The sequence below is a fragment of the Nesoenas mayeri genome (assembly GCF_963082525.1).
Source record: "Nesoenas mayeri genome assembly, chromosome: 2".
Lineage (NCBI taxonomy): Eukaryota > Metazoa > Chordata > Aves > Columbiformes > Columbidae > Nesoenas > Nesoenas mayeri.
Genome location: NC_137543.1, coordinates 120,034,336 through 120,054,485, shown reverse-complemented (window position 1 = coordinate 120,054,485; position 20,150 = coordinate 120,034,336). Strand labels below are relative to the sequence as shown.

Genomic DNA, 20,150 nt, shown 5'->3' with positions numbered 1-20,150 from the left:
AAAGGTGTCGAACTCCAGCGTGGCTCTGGATAACAGTCTGAGAATTCTGCGGCATCGATTTATGGGGTTTTTTTCAGTGCCCAGCATAATGGATGATGCAGTCTGTTTTAAACATGTGAAACCTTGTCTGCTTCTCACTTCAACAAAAACAATAAAGCAGAAAGCATTATTTGATTTTGCTTAAGCTGGAAATAGAAATCAACAGAGCTCCACTGTGAAGACTGTGAATAACTGTCCCCGTATCATTGATTTTCTTCTCAGAAATTGTATTTACTCAGTATTAACATCTTCAAAGGAGCAGAAATGTAAACATACACAGATTCATAATTTCTGACTAGATATATGGAGAATTGCCTGAATATCCACAACAAAATCAGTGCCAAACAATCAGAAATCATTAAGGATTTAACAACTCACAACTCTATTTTTCTCCATCTTCCACGGCTCAAAATCTCCATAATTTTGCAATGGCAGCAAAGCACTTTTTCCTGAAAATCTGTGATCTAAAAATTAGGATGAGGGCAATAAATGGATCATGTAATAAAACAAATCATGCTGAAACCACTCTCACTTATCTTATTTTCCTTTATATTCATAGTTCCTTCAAGTCACAGCAATGATTAATGAAAATTTGATTAATACAATCTAAAGTCAGTAATTTAAGTTACAGTTTTCTTAATTATCCTAAAACTGAGACTTTATACAAACTTCAAGAGTAAGCACATTTAAATTAAAAACTCCACTACTTTTCCAGGGCTTCTAATCTAACTTACAGAGATAAGAAGTTTTAATTTCAAAAGGAAAAAAACCCCAACTTTATCACTAATCTTTGCATTCCCACATCACTTGCCATAAATTTAAACCATTTTTCCAGAACTTCAATAAAACTTTTTGTACTCTATGTTTTAAGCAGTGCAATATCGAGCTTAAGCCCAATGGTTTCTTAACCATGAAACTTGCTTTTAGAACTGTAATTATTATTTATAACAGATCTCTTTTTCTGAAAAATTAATAATGTTAATGGAAGATAGTTCAAATTTTCAACTCCATATTTAAAGAGAAAGAAGAGCTTTTGAACGCCTTGCTTTCCAGGGTTCCCATCTGGCCTCTTGAGAGAACTGGGTATTCAAAAGGCAGGGTGCTTAGCCCTTTCTGACAAACTACAGGTACTAAAGAGTATCCAAGAAAGATGCATGTTCCACTAGAGACTTGCACGAGGTACATGGTTCTCAATCTGCACATCCTTTTAAGCCGAAAGGACTATGACAGGATACGAAGGAGAAATAGAACATAGAACTATTAAATATCTAAATGTTACATACTGTCACAGCTGCGTAATTTTGTGCAGTGATGGTGGGCAATTTGGTAAATTCAGGAACGGATAAATTTAGTGACAGGAAAAAGACTGAGAAAACGGTCAACCTCCAGCTGCAGAAAAATGCCACTGGGAACTCAAGCTCAGAAGTCTTTCCTTCAGTTTCCTGCTGTCCCCACAGCACAGAGTTTCTGACCAGGTCCCTTCAACAGTTTAGACTCTCCCTGACAATTTTATGTCAAGTTTGTAAGGGAGCAGGCACTAAAGTGAACCAGCCAATCTTACCTGCAGAGTTTTGGGGAAAAAAGGCTGTTTTGCCCTCTTCTAGCACAGAAACTCTTGCTTTGGCAACCATTTCAAATGATCTTAAGAAGGAAGACTTACAAGAATTCTTCAGAAGGTGTATACACTTTCAAGGCCAAAGACATGAGCAATTTCAAAGTACTGTAATCTAGAGACATATTTCACAGTTGCTTTTTATGTCATAGAAGTTTCTTGCAATTCCTGAAAATACTGTTCAATGATATGATCAAATTTTTCTACAAGTGCAAAATATTCCAGGTCAAAATGAAGTGCTGCTTATTAAATCTAGGTAATTTACTTGATCCAATCTAGTTAATGTCTCACAAACATTTGAATTGGCATAAACAACAAAGTTCTGATGTTCAGCAAGGTGGGCAAATCCCTTGGACAAGTTTTGCTGATAGGTAACAAACAACCAAGAAAATCTGCAGTCACTTTCTCTGATCACAAATTAAGAAAAACAAGTTACTTTCCAATAGCATGGCTCAAACACCTGTCAAAATACTAGGAATGCAGGTATTTCTGTACCATTAAATTATCTGAAAACGACAGAATGATTGCTATTCAAGCCTACCAAATAGGATTCTGCTAAAAACCTCAACCCAACCTCAAAAACCTCACTAACTTAGAGAGCTTGCATTTTTGCTTCTACGTATGCAAACTAAAACAAATCCCAACCAATGCCTTTAGGACCTGAAGAAATTAGTTAAGATTTTATAGCTAAATAAAACACACGTAAAAATAAATTCTGGAGTTTTCACCAATACAGCATACGATACCATTTGTCCGGGGTTTCATCACTGTGGCTTCTCTGGGGACATTTACTTTTGGGGCATGCAATGGCAATCTTGATAGCAATTCACAGTTCACAAGATCTTTGTATTTACAGTCACTGTTGAGTATTAAAAAAACAAAATTTGTTTAACCATATTAAACAGGTGCTTGTAACACATACTCAATGCCTAAAAAGGGGGATTAAGTGTATAAAATATGAGAATTTTTTCAACAATTTAAACAACACTTAAAAACTTGCTGTAAATCTCAACAGTTAGCAGTCCCAGCAACTTCACTTTAATTACTCTCATTGCCTGGTTCAATCTAATTATGAATTTAGCTGAGATTGCTCTGTCCTAAAGTGTAATGATATGAAAGTCAATAAATAATAAGAAAAGGCACCTGTGAACCACTTTCATTTTTTCACTATGGTGACAGGTGAAGAAGCATCTACTTTTCATTAGTCTGTTACCAAAGAAGTAATCCACAAAGTTTTTGAGATAACATTTGAAGAGCCAACTGTTTTATTTCCTAATATATGACTCTATTTTGAACAAGATTTAAGTGATTTCAAAGGGAACTCCAATTAAAGACTGTTCTGCCCTTAACTTTTCCAAATATGTACATTCTGGACAATTCAACTACTAAAATGTTATGTTTTCCAAAATAAGCTACAAATATTGCTAGCAAAATACCTAGTGATCTCTTTCTTATTTGTAAATAAAGCCTTCCCCTGCCCTCTACAATTAAAAACCTAGGTTCGGTACAACTGATATCTCAGCCTGCTTGCTGTTTGGAGACAAGTTTGCTGTGTTCTATGAGGGGCACATTCTAGCTATTTAATACTTCTCATAACCAGGATATTTCAAATATTTCCTAAATTGCAGGCTGTTTTTAATACAATCTGCAATAAAAATGCTCAATTAAAGAAGAATAAATTCTATCTAATAAAGCCAGATTCTGCAACATTAATCTTTATTTTTATTTTAGTCCATGTATTGTATTGGTCTCCAGAGGAAAAAATCTGCAGATCTAGTTACTCAAAATTTTCAAGTTGCCTTGTAAAAATTTTTTATGTTTCCTTGTGATGCCAGCCTCAGATGTGACATAACAACATTTTCATAGCAGCTTACCTTCAGGATAACAATCTCAGCTCTCCTTTTAATCTAGAGATGAAACTACAGACAATTTTGCCAGGAACTGTAAACTACATACCTAACTATATAGCTCTACAATAAGTTTATTTTTTTTTTAAGTAACAGCATCACTAGAAGCAGAGTTTGCTAAATAAGAACAGTAACTATGGTTTCTTCAAGATGAAACTTTGCAATGGTAACATTTTTGAGTAAAAATACAGAAAATAGTTAAGACTCCATATGAAGAAATAAATGCCTCTTCTCTAACTGCAGAGTGCTGCATTTCAACGAAGGAAGTGAAGTAATGTAGTATCAGTTGCACAAACATAAGTTAACCAGCATAATCTACTTATTCCGTAGCAAGAACTATTTATGCTACTAAGGGAAATTTAAACAGGTATTTTACCAGAAGAAGAGGCTTGGAGCTCTCTAGTGGATTAATGAAAAGATGCAATATTCTCCATTTAATGGACTTCTGGTACACTTCAAGTCTGTCACAGAAATGTGATTGGTGCTGGAAAAAAGCAATACCCTCTTCTACGCCAGCTAGGGTTTCTTGATTATTATGAAAATGGCTCTGAAATATATGTTATTTCTCTTCTAATTACTTAAGTATTCCATTAGTTAAGTATACTTTTTCTACAAAGTCTTACTCTGCTTCATTTCTGGGCTCCTGTTGAATGGAAGTTTCTTAGTCTGACACCTGGAAGCTGTATGTACAATCAACACTGTAAGCACAGCCTGAAGACAGCAGAACAGTAAAGCACAGGCTTAACTCCACGTGCCATGTTTTCAAGTGCCTTTTTCTACTGCTATTCAAATATTTGTCAGCCTGAATTTGAATGAGATCTTTCAATTCTCTCATCAGTTTACAAAGTCCCAAGTGGCAGACAAGAAAGCTGAAAGTTTCATTGATTTTTTTTTTAAACTTCTAGTAAGCACTACTGTGGCTGGAAATGTATCTTACGCCATACTCACATTGAGATGTCAAGCTGAGACACTGGCAGAAAGTGGATTTATTTCATCACTAGCCAGAGGACAAAATAACCTCTATTGTCCTGTCAGTCTATGACTATACTCGTCTCATACTTCGCACAGTGAAAATGTATTATTTGACATACTTATTTTCTTCATCACAGAGTCACAATAACATAGAAAAACTGAATCAAAATGCTGATGGTGTTTTGGTGAAAACATCACATTTCATTTGCACAGTATCTGGGGAACATCACAGGTTACATGAAGGACACAGTATATATACCTTTTCTCAGCTTCACTCTTTTTTTCTTGTTTAACATCAGGCACTCCATCTGCAAACTTGAACTGTGAAGATATTTAAAATGTACTTTCAGATACAGCAAAGCACTACTAAGCCCGTAACACTTTACACTACAGACTTAAAACTGTTAGTGATCACTGAAAAGTGTGATAATACAGTCTTGACTGTAAAAACTGTAATTTGGACTGTGGGTTTATTCTTATACCATCTTTTTTAATGGACATGCTGCCATTATACTCTGCCATTTTTAGGGATTTTTAATCAGAAAAAAAGTGACACGATTGTCTTCGCTTCTTTTTGTTCCCACTGACAATCCAGCAATTTTTAGGCCTACTACCTAATTTTAACTGCATCTGACAGATGTGGAGAAACCCACAAAAAACATTCCATCAAGTGTAATGAGAATTTAAAGCTGTATGGAGGAGAAATCTAAGGCTTCTGCTTAGTTGCGCACCATGGTGTATAGGTAAAAAGTCCCCAAAAATACAGACCAAAAAGAGAGCACCTATTTGGGGGTGAGAATCTGAAAGAACTGAAACAGAACAAAGTCATGGAATCCCAGCTTTGTTTTATCCATTATTCATGAACTAACTTGAACTTAGCCAAGGAATTGGAGATGGATATGCTCTCTCTGGATTTCCAAACTTCATTTTAGCAGTTCCCCAAATATTTTTAGGTTTTCCTCCAAGGATAGTTTTCGTCCTTCTCATGGCACTATTAGTTGGAAAAACCATCAAAAAACCCAAGCCCTCAAATAATTTCAAACGGTCGAATATTTGCAACAAGTGTTCTGCCATTCCACTCCCTCCCCAGGTCTGCACAGCTAGTTTTCCATCCACACACAGGAATAAGTTTAGGGCTGTAGCATGTATTTCGTGGCTTAAGGTTGAGTTTTGGGTGCAATTAGTTGTACATATTTACTGTTGTCCAACATGGCACAGAAAAGCAAACATTAGGACACCGATTTTATAAGGCCACAACACTACAAACCAGCCCAATTGGGACTGACCTGGCAATACTGCAACAAGTACTACATCTCCAGTACCCTATACTATTGACAAACCCTTTTATCCTCTCTAAGAGGTCAGGGAACAAAACGGTGCTGTTCACTTTATGAATCAGATGTTAGCAGACCCAATACCATTTGCTGAACGAAATGTTTCTATTCTGCTTTTAAAAAGTGATTCTGCCAGGGAAGCTGACTCCCTACTGTTTGATTACCTTATGAATTACTCATCAATTTTTAGCTATGTGAATTTTACAGTTTAACTTATCCAGTTAAAACATTATTCACTCTTGAAGCAGAGGAAAACAGTAAATGCTATCAGCAGCTATGTCTGAAGGGCAGTGAGATGTAAATTCCAATCCATTATCAAAGAAGTAAATAGCATAACATTTCAGCAAGTCTTAAAAGACCTAGACTTATTATCTACAGGAAGGAGGACAGAGAGAGTAGAAAGGTCAGATAAAGTCACTGAGCAAGAAAATGGCTTAATGCTCCCTCTGTATTGCCAGGAAGTCAGTATGTTAATGTAATGGCACTTCTGCCCAAGTAATGAGGCACACAATAACCCTCCTCGGATGCATGATGGCTCTGCAGCTCCTCAGCCTTCCAGCACTACCCCATCCTTCTGAGACTGTGTGGTAAGAAGCATTTAACACCAAATTTAAAACTAGGTATGTTATGTAAAAATGTCACATATGCACAGTAGTACTGTTAGGTGTTCACCAGAACAATAATTTTCATGCATTGGTAATACAGAATTACCTTAATAACTCATATAACAGTATCTTGTTTCACGTCAAATTTGAAGACGAATTATTAGTGACAAATTAGAACCAAAACAAAACATGTTCTGTCAAGCAAAAATTACACTGTCAATAGCACAGTAAACTATGAAATGCTAATATTCTTTTTACTACAGGAAATTAAAAATTTTGTTGATGAAACAGCATTAGTAATTAAAATTATCCAATTACACAATCATTCCTAAAACTATTTAGTGACACAAAACATAATTTCTCAGTACCTTTTCATCCACACTGTAACTCTTTAGAAGTTCATCTAGTTCCTTCAGTTGCCCATCTTCAAGAAAGTCCTCAGTAGCACCTCCCAAAGGACTGCTACCTCTGGAAGAGTTGTGGGTTTTAATATCTGCAGCTGAAAACATATACACACATTACTTTGTGTTTTGCATGCTACAAGACAACAAAGCTTTTGCTTCCTAAATATTACAAAGCCTTAATACTAATGACATTTAAGAACTCCTAGGATTTCCTACATGTGAAATTTATATATAAAATTATTTCACCTTTAAAGAACGAATAATTTCAAACAACATTAAACTGAATCTGCAATTAAAATCCTATCCAAGCTGTATGTTCTGGAGCAGTTCCCATAAAACAGTACAATAGGTTTATTTACATAATATTGAATTCAATATTTTAGAAATAAATTCAGTTAAGTTTTGTTATTAAAACACAGCCAAAGATACTTATGGTAATTTGCTAAGCAAATACTTAGTCTTTGCTGGAAAAGGGGATAAACTAATGATAATGATATCATGCTACCCTGAACTAAATACAGATAGGTTTAAGAAACTCCAAATTCTTGTAATACAGTAAACTCAGTGAGAACTCAGTGTCAGGAAATTTCAGCAGCTTTTGCAGATGCCACAGGAAATGAACAGAACACCTGACTGCCGCTTTATGAAGCCGCTGTTTAGGTACAACAGAAGAGCCCTATACAGAAAAGAAAATCACTGTTTCATCAGATCACATGAATGTATTTCAACTGCACTATGTTGTCCAGATACAGGAAGAAAAAATCAGATTATTATTGGAAAGGCTTTTATCTTATAAGTCACTGGTCTCTGTGTGATCATCAGTACAAGACACATTTGTGTGAAGACAATGTACATAAGATTCCCACTTCAAAGATGAAGAAGATTGATGCCATCCAGAATACCTTAACTGTAGTATTTGCTGCCCTTCTTAGACTGTGAAGCCACTGAGACAAGTAGCCATGACATCACCACATAACACAAGACACCAAAGCAGTAACATGTATTTCTAAACAAATACAGAAGTTGTCAGGAATTACCAAACCCAGACATCTTTCTTTTGTTCTGTACCGGTCTTTTTAAAAAGTGATACATCAAACATAAGTTACCATGTGCATATGAATCTAAGAGTGTGATGTGATCCTAAGTTTCTCAGATCTGGGAAGAATGACTTAAACTTTTTTCTTTATTTTAAGCACTGCAAAAAAGACACAAAGACTTTTAGCCTCAAACTTCATTAAAACATAAAGTAAACCAACAGTCTAAGAAAATGTTGAATTACTAAATAGTACAGGGTTTGCTCCCAGGTTTAGTTTCAATCACCTCGGTTCTGCAGATGCCATGGAACAGGATCTCCTGGTTCCTTACATCACCAGAGGCATAACTATGTAGTTCCTCCCTATTCCTGCTCGGGGAACTTGTGCCTGTTGCTGTCTGAGCTCTTAAACCCTCATTGCCTTTTATTTCCTCTTCTGATCACTGAAGCCTGAAACTTTCTCTTCCCCAGATAATCACTATTCACTCCTTTTTCTCCAGGAAGCTACATCTGCTCGAACCACTCACCCTTTCTACGTGAACATAAGACATTAATACAGAAAAACAGCACAAGAGGTACTGTCACAGATACTTTTCAAGCCTGCAGCAAAATCAATACATAATGTCAGAGTGCCAGGTAAACACCAAGCTGACAAACTGACACCAGAAAGGGATACACCAAGAACCTTCAAAACCAGTCTCAGCTATCTGTACCTTCTCTAGTGTGCCACTAACAGGCTTCTGTTCAAAGTCAAAATCCTGTTCCTCCAACATATCTAAGAGAATCTACCACTTCAGACATACCTTGCATACTACATCTGTATGCAAACTATAAAAAACAAAACAAATCACACTCAGATGCTGTCTAGTTGGACTGTTCTGCTTAAAACAGGAAGAAAAAAAACCCACAACATTAAATCAGAAGTATCCTTCCCTAAAAAAAATTAGCATACTTATAAAACAGCACAGTTTGTCAGAGGAATGGACATAGCATCCGCAAAAATCAAAAGTACAACCTGGAAAAAAAAATAGATAAAATTCTATCTGCTGATGAACACAAAAGAACAACCAAGTGAGATTATGAGTCAGACTCCAAAGCAGTATCACAATACTCAGCGTCTTATCACCTCATCAACTAACAGGATTTCTTGCCTAAAGTATCACAGAGATGACAAAAAAAAAACCACACACAAAAAAAACCCACCCAACAGAGCAGTACTAGAGAGAAGCAGATGTTGCCTGTAAGCCTAAGGTTTGTACCTTTTCAAAATACATTCATTTTGTATGCATTAGGAAACACATAGCTTTTACAATACAAAAGTATTACGGAACTGTTAATACAGAAAATAGAAATCCTAGGGTTTGCCATTGAGCATCTTTGTCATTACCTTCTTCTCTTGATTATGCATTCAAAAATCTCCAGGGACTCTTACCTTTCAGCACCCAATCACAGGAATTTTCAGAACCATTCGACATTCCAGATTCTTGAATGGTAATGTGTCTGTTTTGGACAAAAAGTGTACTTAACATTTCCATCTTGCACAAAAGCAGAATTAATCTAACCAGTTACACATAATTAAAGTTCTCAGTAACACTTCTAGTTATGAACAGGTTCCTAACTTACAACACACTGCTGTAAGACTGTTCTTAACTCTCTCTTTTGGCTTTCTTAGGTCCATCGTTATAAATATACACTTAAATATCTTAAGTAAAACCAAGACATTGCAAATCCCCAAATTTTTCAGTAAAAGCTCATTATGTCATTTCACCTTTGCCTAAAACACCAAGAAGGGAAATCATCTGTGTATAGTAAATTATGGAAATACTGTGCTAATAAACCAATTCATCAGTCTCTACAAAATGTAATTTATAGTAATTTTATATTCAAGACAATTTGCCTAACCATGAATCTAAAATAAAGTAACAAAACATTTGTTTATAGAAAGATATTTACTTCACCCATTTTAAAGGTAAGTTGGAAAAAAATAAGTATTTCTCCTTATAAAAGCTAAGAAGGCAAAAATACAAATTAAAATATTACCTATAGAATATATAAAACAACATCATCACAGATTTTAGAAACTTGTACCTGGTGAATGACACCAAGTATAATGACAGCAAGCTGCCCAGTAAAATGAACAATGAAAATTTGCAATAATCTAGTGGAAATGAAAAAGTTCCCCAGTACACATCACTTGGAACTATACAAATATACAGGCACAGTTATCTATGTATATACACAAGATATATTAAGAAGCAGAGTTAAATAAGTTACAGCAAGATGAGAGGGATTTTTTTAAAGGCAGACTCTCTGTAGGTTTATTTCCTCTTTCTCACACATTTTATGTGAAATTTAAAGTTTGATTGATTTTGCCTACAACAATTGACTTTTTTGCAAAATTGCAGTGCAGACAGTTCCAGATGGCTGTTATCTTCATAAACACTGCTTAAAACTGAAAACATTTAATAGCACCAGCAGACTGAAATCTTCATCTTCAGGTAAAAGCCACTTCCAAATCTTTACCAGATTCTGCTAATCGTGTAGTGTGAAATAGTTAACAGAAGCACTTTCTAAGTTCTTGTGAAGAAGGCGCCTGAAACAGACACAGTAAACTACTCTAATTACAGTACTTGGCCTTTGCTTACCAGCCTGACAAATCTAGGAGCGCTGGCAGAAGCAGAAGAGGTCAACACATTTTAGCGATCTGGAAATGGAGACTAGACTGTATCAGAATGGGGGATGCTCTCGTAGTATGTTGCTGCTGCTGAAGTTTAAACAAATCTCTCCTTACAGCACAAGTTACATGAACCACAATGTTCAATTTGCTATTTTGCATATGAAAAATGGATTCAAGTTTAGGCTTTTTATTTAAAGGGAAACAGTAAAATGCTCCTAAAAGTAAGAATGGCTGCGGATGTGCTTTCAAAGGTATCCACTGAATCTACTAGTTCTGTCGGGATCTGAACACACACTGGATACCATTTAAAGTGTCCACATTCCCTACATGAGAGGAAATACACACCTCAGATGATTGTTTCAAAAATCTGCACTGTTGGGAGTTACTTAGGGGTACGCAGTAGAAAACAGCAAACAGAAATCTATGTGAAAAGTGAGTTTCACTGCCCCATTCAAGCTGCAGGTCCAGAATCCTCTCTTGATGATGGCAACTAGTAACTGGAAGTGACCAGCACCTGCTCTTCTCTTCTTAAAATGCAACCACGAGAAGAAGAATAACCAGTCCTACTTATCCTAAAGGTCAGAGTATGCTAACTGAATCAAACCATTCAGGACATACACACACAGAGCCTGTTCTGAATCATCCTGGATTAAGAGTACTTGCTTGTCCTACTTAAACCTACTTGTTTAGAGACATCAGTTCTGAGCACGTGCACAAGCAAAATTACAGTAGTCAGGAAACTTCAAGCCAGACAGACGCACAGCTAGGCCAGGTGTCTGTTGGCTGTTGGGTGCTTTGTTGGTTTGCTTGAAACGAAGAAAAACAAAACAAAAAAACCCCCAAAAACCCCAAGCCTTATTTGAATTTTGGACCTCCATCACTTTTGCAACCAGTATGTTCTACTTTTGAAGGACATGTGTCCTCATTATCTGGAATCTGGAAGGCAAAAATGATTTTTCTTGGATTTTCAGAACTAAAAAAACCACTCTGGCTTTTGAGGATACATTCAAAGATGAAAAGTGTCATTGGCTAAACACTTCTTGGTGTTTAAATTCAAAGCTCAAACTAAATGGATCCACATTTAATGGTTCCACATCCACAATGGCTCACAGTTGCCACTGAACACTTGTCAGTTACGGAATCAACCTGAAATAACCTTCACACAGTTTCAGTGCTTTGGTTTCAAAATGAAACTTGAATTAAAAGTATTACTTCATTATAGCAACTGTCATTTTGACAAGCTGCTAGACGTAAGATTTTTGTGGTTGGAAGAACACCAGAAATTAAGGCACTAATCAGTTCCTTTACAACTACAATTAAAGTGCTATTAAACTTGTAAGTAACACTCAACACATTTTAAAAAAGCTTTTTAACAACCCAGCTATACTTTCGTAATAACTTGCTGCTGGCAGAATTAGTTCTTACTGATCTGTACAATTCCAGACTAAAATATCAGTACAAAAGAAGCAACGTGCTGAAATTCATCCCCATGTATACATGCACTAAGACAGTTTTAGCAAGGATGGAGATTCTATCATCATCTAACAAAAGATACATATAGATAGTTAAAGAAAACATTCAGCATCAACCACCATGTGCAGCCATTAAGTGCTTGCATTGCTTTTCTATGTAAAATCCCCTGGATTACATTCATCTACAGAGTAATGGCTAACACTAACCAAATGTTCAACTAAACGTGCATATTAGAGATGGTTTACAATAGTGCAATTCTGACTCACTGATCTACATGGACAGACTATAGTGGTGTTACCAACTAATACTGCAATGAAACAAAACTGAGTATGCATAAAATAAGAAGCCAAACAAGAACACATATACAATACTCTAGAATATCTCTAAAGGAAAAAAAAAGTATACTAACAGAAAATAATATTTTATTTTAAAATATGTAGTATGATGTGGGAGTAATTCCACCAAAATAATGTTTTCGGTTGGCCAAAGTTGAAGTCCCAGCTGCATCTGGTAAATACTAACAAAATAAAAAACAACAGTAGGAACTGGCCATTCGTCGTATCATCCAGTGATATCATAAGCTGCCTGATAAAACTGTGATAAGGTCTATTGCCTTATTTTAATATTCTCGTATTCAGTTCATTAATATGTTCCTGACTGTTACAACTATGATTAGTCACTGTCTAATGATCTTTGCATGAAATCATGGCTGGTGAAAAGCAAAAATGGACAATTTTGCCTGCTTCTTTAGCAAATTAGAGGGATATTCTAAGGAATAAGGACCATGCATTTTTATTTTTCTTAGCTGATGGTGCACAAATTCAGCAGATACCAGGAAGAAAGTTGAAATATGATTTCAAACAAGTTCAGTTTTCACCTATCTCATGGTTGTGATAATGTCACTCTAAATGTCATTACTAATTAAAAGGACAATTTGTCCTCCCTACAAAGCTACTTACAAGACCAAATAAAATTTCCCGTTAGTATTTATACAAATAGCAAACTTTACACTCATGTATTCACTATGGTATAATAGTAAAGGGCTCAGCAGCTCTGGTGCTCTCTGCAACAGCTGTCAGGACACTGTTAGTTAGAAACCATTTCTGAACAGTCGTTATTTACCCAGAGGTAATAAACAGTGAATATTCATTCTGTCATACAGTGCATATAATATACCCTGTACTACAAAATGAATGCTCATTCTAATAAATTTACTATACAGCCTAGTTGCTGCTTAAGAAGTTGGATGGTCCTACTAAAGACTTGCCCTGTTCTTCAGAAGTTTGTTTTCAGCAGAAGTTTTATTCTACTAACATCTGAAAGTTTTATATTCTCATGTCTAAAAAACTGCTCAGCACCTCAAAAAAGAATCTTTTTCCTCTTTTGCATATGGGTGTAATGAAGGGGAAAGGATAAGGAGAGTGAAGAGTAAAGAAAAAAAATGAACACACTTACAAGATGGTATAATGTTGAAAATAATTAAAACATTATTTAAAATACAGATAACATAAAGCCACCCAGAAAGAGCAGAGGAAGAAAATTAAAACACCCCTCCCAATAAAAAAACTAATCTTCAGAGGAAAATCTTGTACTGTATTTCTATCTAACCTTTATGTCTTTCTTCATAAAATGAAAAATTTAATCTTAAAACTCATTTATCAAACACAAGAATCAAACCTTAAAGAGAAAACAGGGTAGACAGTTGATGAGTTCATCTATCCCATGAAGGACTACTACCTCTTTTACAAAAGTTTGTTTCTACTTTGAACTTGTCTTCTTCCTTTAGTGACTTCATTATCATCTCAAAACCCAGAAGAACACGAATGCCTAATAATTTACACCAGGAACTTCCTGAATGAAGATACAGGATCACGAACATCTATAATGTGTTAGTCAAATTACAGATTTGAAAACTATTCACACGTCTGGCAATAGGAGAAAGGCAGGGAAGAAGAATGGCAGAAACATCCATCTACTCATACAGATCCAGCAAAAGAATAAGCTACACCTAGAAAGTAAAAAATATGTCTAAGTATTATATTACTTTACAACTAAAAAAACACCTTGAGATATCGGCTGTCTCAAATCAAGCCATATATTTTAAAATATTAAATTTATTAAGAATATTAGTCTTAATTAGTTTTATTTATACTTTCATATTTCACTTTGCTTGGTCTAAACCTATTCTTTAGGGCTACATTCTCCTTTGATTTGGAGTTTATCCTAGTTCTTATGCAGAACAAATTAATTTGCATTCAGAACACAGTCATTATCTCAATCAAATTTTGACACTTAAAATCAACCCAGAAATTAATGAAATTCTGTAAGGAAGGCTAACTCCTACAACCAAAGTATACTGATATGAGAACAAACTACTTAGGATTATTGTAATAGAAAGAACAATATGCATACCTAAAATTATTGTCTACTGAATCTTGGTTTCCTGAGATAACTGGATACTCAGGCTTAAGATCCCGCTTTTCGTCTTTAATGCTGATGCTAGTACAGGATGCCTTCAGAGGACAATTTTCAGAGTCTGCAACTGCAAGCTCTTCTTCATCAATGGCTCCAAAAAGGTCAGGGTCATCCTGAATTACATCAATGACAAGAACATCTTCTTCATAAGCGTCAAGAATATCTGGAAAACTCTGCCTTTTATGTTGTGAAAGATCCTCTCTCGATTTACTATCATTTATTTCTAATGCAACGGGGTGATCAACTGATTTCAGTACACACTCAGTAGCCCGGAAATCAGGCACAGATGGCTCCAGTTGTCCATCAAGAAAAGGAGGTGGGTTTAAAGAAAAATGTTCAGAGAGTGCAGACATCTCATTTGAAAGGTTTTCAGAGCTATCATGCTTCAAGTCCTCACTGTTGATCTCAACAGCTTCTTTTTTCATGGAAGCTGTACATGTAGCATCACTCGTGACAGGAAGAGACTGCTGCTCAGAACTTACCAAAATCTCTTCACCTGTTTTCTGCCTCCTTGAAACACTACTGCTGTCAAGAAGCTCCAGTGGACTACAGGTTTCTCTTTCCAATGAATGGGCAGATTCCAATTTCCTGGATTCAGGTTTGTTTCTACATAAAGGAATTTTGAATTTTGTCAGGTTTCCAGGGTTTAATACTTTCATTAGCTTTAAATCAGAAAATGTCTGGTTCACTACTGATGCTTTACAGCTGTAGTTTATTCTGCTTTTGTTACCTGTAGATGTATCATTCTGGACTGCCACAGACAGGTTTCTTTTTGTTACAGCTCTTTTATTTTTATCTTTTTGTTTCGTTTTAAGATTCAAGGTTGATTTAACTTCTTGCACATCATCATGGCTAAAAGTCATGGCACTTCTATCCATATTAAGTGGTGATTCCACATTTTCATTGCTTATTCTCAAATTCTCATCCATATCCACAGAAGAGGATTCTGGTGTTTCAAGTGAAGTCAGACGTTCAGCATTTGGATCCATTATTTTCTGTGTATATTCTTTGTTAATTTGTGTCGATGACGTATTCAAATCCAACTGAGTCAAATTCCCAGCCACAGCACTGTTTCCTACAGCTTTAACACTGCTTTTATCAGGGGATTCCTCAGGGGCAGCCCTCAAATGTCTTTTTCCTTTTGAGACAGACCCATGATTTTTATGAATCCATTCAGAAGTCCTGGCACAAGATTCCAAAGGCCAAACATTTTTACCAGTCATAGGTACTGCTCTTTGACAGGTAAACGACAGCAATTTCTTAACTTTGTTAATTTTTAATTCTCTCTTGCTTTTGTGACTATTAGAAATATCAGGGACCTCAGCTAGCACTCTCAGGCTACCTGAGCCAGCAGAATGATGTGCCACACTGTTGGAATTTTCTCTTTTTGCCATTACAGAGAGCTCAGATGTGTTCTTAAAGCCATCTTCAAATGCAAGTAATTTGGTACTATTCTTTCTCCAGACTGATCTATTTTGTGCTTCTTGAGTATTTTTTCCTACATGAAGATTTGATGTATGATCACCTGAAGCTGACAGAGTAATTTCGTTATGATTTAGTCCTAAGACTGCAAAAGAGCTTGAGATGGCAACTGCCGCTTCTGTTTTTAACTCACACTCACTGCATTCATTAGCTACGTCTGTGAAAATATTCTGCACTGATGACTTCTCAGTCATCTTCATCTTTTTTCTAGGCTTTCTACCAATATTCCACTTCTTTTCCCTTAAACACTTATTGTTTTCACTCTGACAGCATGAAAAACACCCTTTTCCATTTTGAGTTTTTTCTTCTTTATTAAACAATAAACCACCTTTTATGGGTGATCTTTCATTTTGCATGCTACTAGTGCTGCAGTTTATATCACTCTGTTCTACAGTGCCATCAGGAAAAATATGCTTTCTTTTACCCCGGGCTACATGGAAGAATCCACTTAATTTATAACTGCTGGTATTTCCACTAGCTGAAGACTTTACAAACGTATTGATGTAACTACAGGTCTCTAATCTCACAAACGGATTTTTTTCTGTTGCACAGAACAAGCCATTACAATGGTTCAGGGCGTTTCTGCAATGTTCAGCATCACATTTTGCAGATACATTTCTCACTTTTTCAGCAGGAGTCACACTAAAACTTTGCAAGCACTTGATTTCATCAGGTCTGGGTTTCTCTTTTCCATGCTTTACTCCAGACTTTGTTACAGGATGGCATAAAAAGCTCTTGCTTTGAGTCCCACCTAATGTAGTGACCGTTGGAGATTTAGAGTAGGGAGGTTCCTTTTCCTTGGAATCTTCTGATCTCTTTCGATTTGTCTTAAGCTTCTTCACAGCCTGTGTACTGGAGTCTTGCTCAACTGCTTTCCATTTTTCCCTTGCTGATGAAAAAAAAAAAAGAAGTGTCATTAAAGAACACATTAAGGGAAAAAGACTACCCTATTGCAATATTTTATAAACAGAAAAAAACATTCAAGGCTACTAAAGAACATGATACTGTGTAAGACTAAAACATTTCTGTAAAGTTTTATCAATTTTTTAAAAACAAGCACTGTTAGCAGACTTACAGTATCAAATAATGTTTTGTCTTCAGAAAATGCAAAGATGAACAGAATCTTAAGGTGTCACAAGGACACTGGAAGTTGTATATTTAAAATATAGGTGGAAACCAAATTAGAGCAAGTCTGGCAAGAAAGTGCAGATGCTGTTCGCACAGCCTTAAAATCTCTTTTTTACACAGAAGATTCTCTGTGATAAGAAAGCTTGTTCGTAAGAATATAGTTGTTTATTTCACATGTATAGTCCAAACAAATGCATCAGACAGTTCAAGAAGATCCAGAAAAACTGCAGGACTTGCATTTTTACAAAGTGACATTTTTTATTTAAGATCAAGTACAGATTATGTAAAAAAAAAAAATGAACACCTGAAAATTTTGTCTGGAGAACAGGCTCAATTATGTACTAGTAAAATGTTGGGCTTTTTAGATCTTTATTTTCAAAGTAAGATACTATTTTAATACCTCAGTTTTTCAGAATATCAGTTCTAGACAAAACGTTTATTAACAATTACAGCAAGTATTTGTCATGTGGATATACCCACTTCAAGGGTAAAAAGAATGTCTTTTAGATAATAGTCCTGCAAAAAATGAGACTTTAAAAAATCCTCTTTCAAAATTCTTCCAGTTTGATATAACATGCTCTTAAAACACCAAAAGACGGTCTTTGCTTCTAAATATTTTAGGATTTTGCAGAGAATTGAAACTAAAAAGTAAAATGTTCTGAAAACAAACCCTGGCCTCCTATAAAGGCAATCACTAAAACAAAACAGTATTATGCATATTCAAAAATAATTGAATAATATAAACATAAATGAATAATTGACTTTTATTTGGGCTTTGCTGAAACTACTGCCTCCTTTTCTGCTTGTCCCTGACCTTTCACTCATAAATGAACAGACTGTTTTTGACAGGGGAAAAAAAAATTCCTACTCAGGGCCTGGTGCTGCCAATATCCTTTCCACCCTCCAAGCAGGAATCTGGTCTGCCCTCTTTTGTGCTAAAGAACTGCTTCACCCCTTCAAGAAAAGCCTTTCCTCTTCCTAAAAATCTGTTTTCTTCTAAGGCCGGTATTCACTGTACTGTAAAGCAGATCCTAGCTCTTTTCTCTACACTTCTTGAGCTAAGTTAGCTGCCACACACTAACAGTCACTTTGATATGGGGTACAAGCCACTCTTCCCTGCTCCCATGACTTTGTCTCACATGGATAAACGTGCAAAAGAAAAATTATCTCCTGTATTTTTCACTTTCTAATGGCGTCTTACTGCCACACCAGTCCCTTGTCCTGGGAGCTCAAATTCTGCACCTGTACTTCTACAATGGGATACAAGTGCTTACCACTTTCCCCCAGGCCGTCTGCTCCTTTCTGAGGGTCTGAGCTCTGCTGCTCTTCTTGCGTGCAACACTTGTGCATCTTTCCTCTGCTTGTTGGTAGTGCTTGCCCACTTACACCCTGTAGCTGCTCTGACACCAGCATGTTTCTGTCCTTCTTCCTCAGAGCTCCTTTCTTGGACTCTGGATACGGTATATGCAGTTCTACCAAGGCAGATCTACCCCCTTCTCTGGGACCTTGTAGTTTTGGTTTCAAAGATGTCCTGCTCTTCTTGTTCAAGCATCTCTTTCTTTTCTCTTGTGTCCCTGGCTTTCTTGCTTCAATTAAAGCATACCCATCCAACCTCTCTGGCATATCTACCTCTTCCTGAGGTTTTGGTTCACACAAGGATTCCTGAGTCCCCAAATTCTTCTCGAGATCTGGGGTTTGCATATTCAATATCATTAAAGAGCCAGTGCTTTTCATTTGAGTACTGCATGTGCTCGGATGCAACACCTCTGGTTCTGGCAAACAAGAAATGTCATGTCTCTCTGTGTTCTCAACTTCCTCCTCTGAGGATGGGATTTGTAGTTTTACTTCCATAAAGGAGTATTTGTCTTTTTTTGCTGAGCTTCCAGAACTCTCCTGGAAAGCTGAGAGGTTCAGTCCTTCTGAGCTATGTTCTTTCATTTCAATCCCTGTTGAGGATTTATTTTGCAGAGTAGTTCCTGAAGAAGATGGCTGTTGACCTTGTCCCGTCCCTGTCCTTACAGTCTCTTCCAAGCACACTGCTGCAGCTGTGGTCGCTGTCTGCCAATCTTCACACACAGCAGTGTCTGAAATTGGCATAGTTACACCCTTCTTGCTTCTGGCAGCCCTCCTACATCGTACCCCCTTGTTTTTTTTACCTGGGAGTCTCTGGCTACTCTCACCTTGCTCTTTCTGCATGGGCACAGGAGGAACAAACTGTTCACAGGAATCGCTGGAGGGCATGGCAGGTTGCATACAGCAAGGTAAGGGCTGCCCAGGTTTTCTCTTTGGTGCCAGAGGAGGCCTCTGCTTGACTACCAACACCTTCCCTGGCTCATGTCCTACCTCGGCACCCTGAGAGCTTGGGCTGGCGACTGTCCTGTCAGCCAACTTCACCTCGCTGGCCCTTACCACTTTCCCAGACCTTAACTGCGGCATCACAGGAGCCTAGAGACGGCAACAACATCCACAAAACCCACTCACCAGTGCGCCTGTAACAGCAACCCCGACTCACCCGGCACCCAGGTGGGCACAGGCCCGACCGGGACAGGAGCACAACCCCCGTCAGGGGTCACTCCGCGGGAGCCCAGCCGAACAGAAATCAAGCCCAGGCCGCCTGGGGAAAGCTCACGGCCACAAGCGAGTCCGCACCACGGCAGAGAGGGAGAGGAGAAGCAGCCCCGCACCTCCCCCGCCGCCGGGACCGCGTCGCGGCCGCCCCCGCCACGCCGCCCGCGACTGCAGCAGCCGCCTGCGCCGCCACCCGCCCTCTCTCCTCGCCCCGTCCGTTCTCTACCGCTCCTTCCCTCGACGCTTCGTCGGAGCCCCCGCCAGCGCCGCCTGCCCGCAACGCGCCCCTCGCAGAGCGAGGGAGCCGCCCGCCGCGGGGAGCAATGGCGGCGCAGGGCGGCGGCGTGAGGGCGGCCCCGCGGTGGGGCGGAGGGGGGCCCCGGACGGGCTGACACTCACGGGCAGGAGGAGAGGAGCGGCTGCCACCACCGCCTCCTTGTG

General features: G+C 37.6%; 1 protein-coding gene across 1 annotated transcript in view; it reads right to left on the bottom strand.

Moving 5' to 3' along the window:
• The window catches only part of TOPAZ1 (testis and ovary specific TOPAZ 1), a gene marked incomplete at both ends in the record, with an annotated part of 40,574 nt that extends 20,997 nt beyond the window's left edge, over window positions 1-19,577 (bottom strand). The window contains 7 exons of the mRNA XM_080364192.1: window positions 418-488; window positions 2,398-2,510; window positions 4,790-4,851; window positions 6,838-6,968; window positions 9,339-9,406; window positions 14,469-16,902; window positions 18,416-19,577. Coding sequence (XP_080220318.1) covers window positions 418-488; window positions 2,398-2,510; window positions 4,790-4,851; window positions 6,838-6,968; window positions 9,339-9,406; window positions 14,469-16,902; window positions 18,416-19,577 — 4,041 coding nt within the window. The remainder of the gene's footprint in view (window positions 1-417; window positions 489-2,397; window positions 2,511-4,789; window positions 4,852-6,837; window positions 6,969-9,338; window positions 9,407-14,468; window positions 16,903-18,415) is intronic.
• Between the last annotated feature and the right edge of the window lie 573 nt (window positions 19,578-20,150).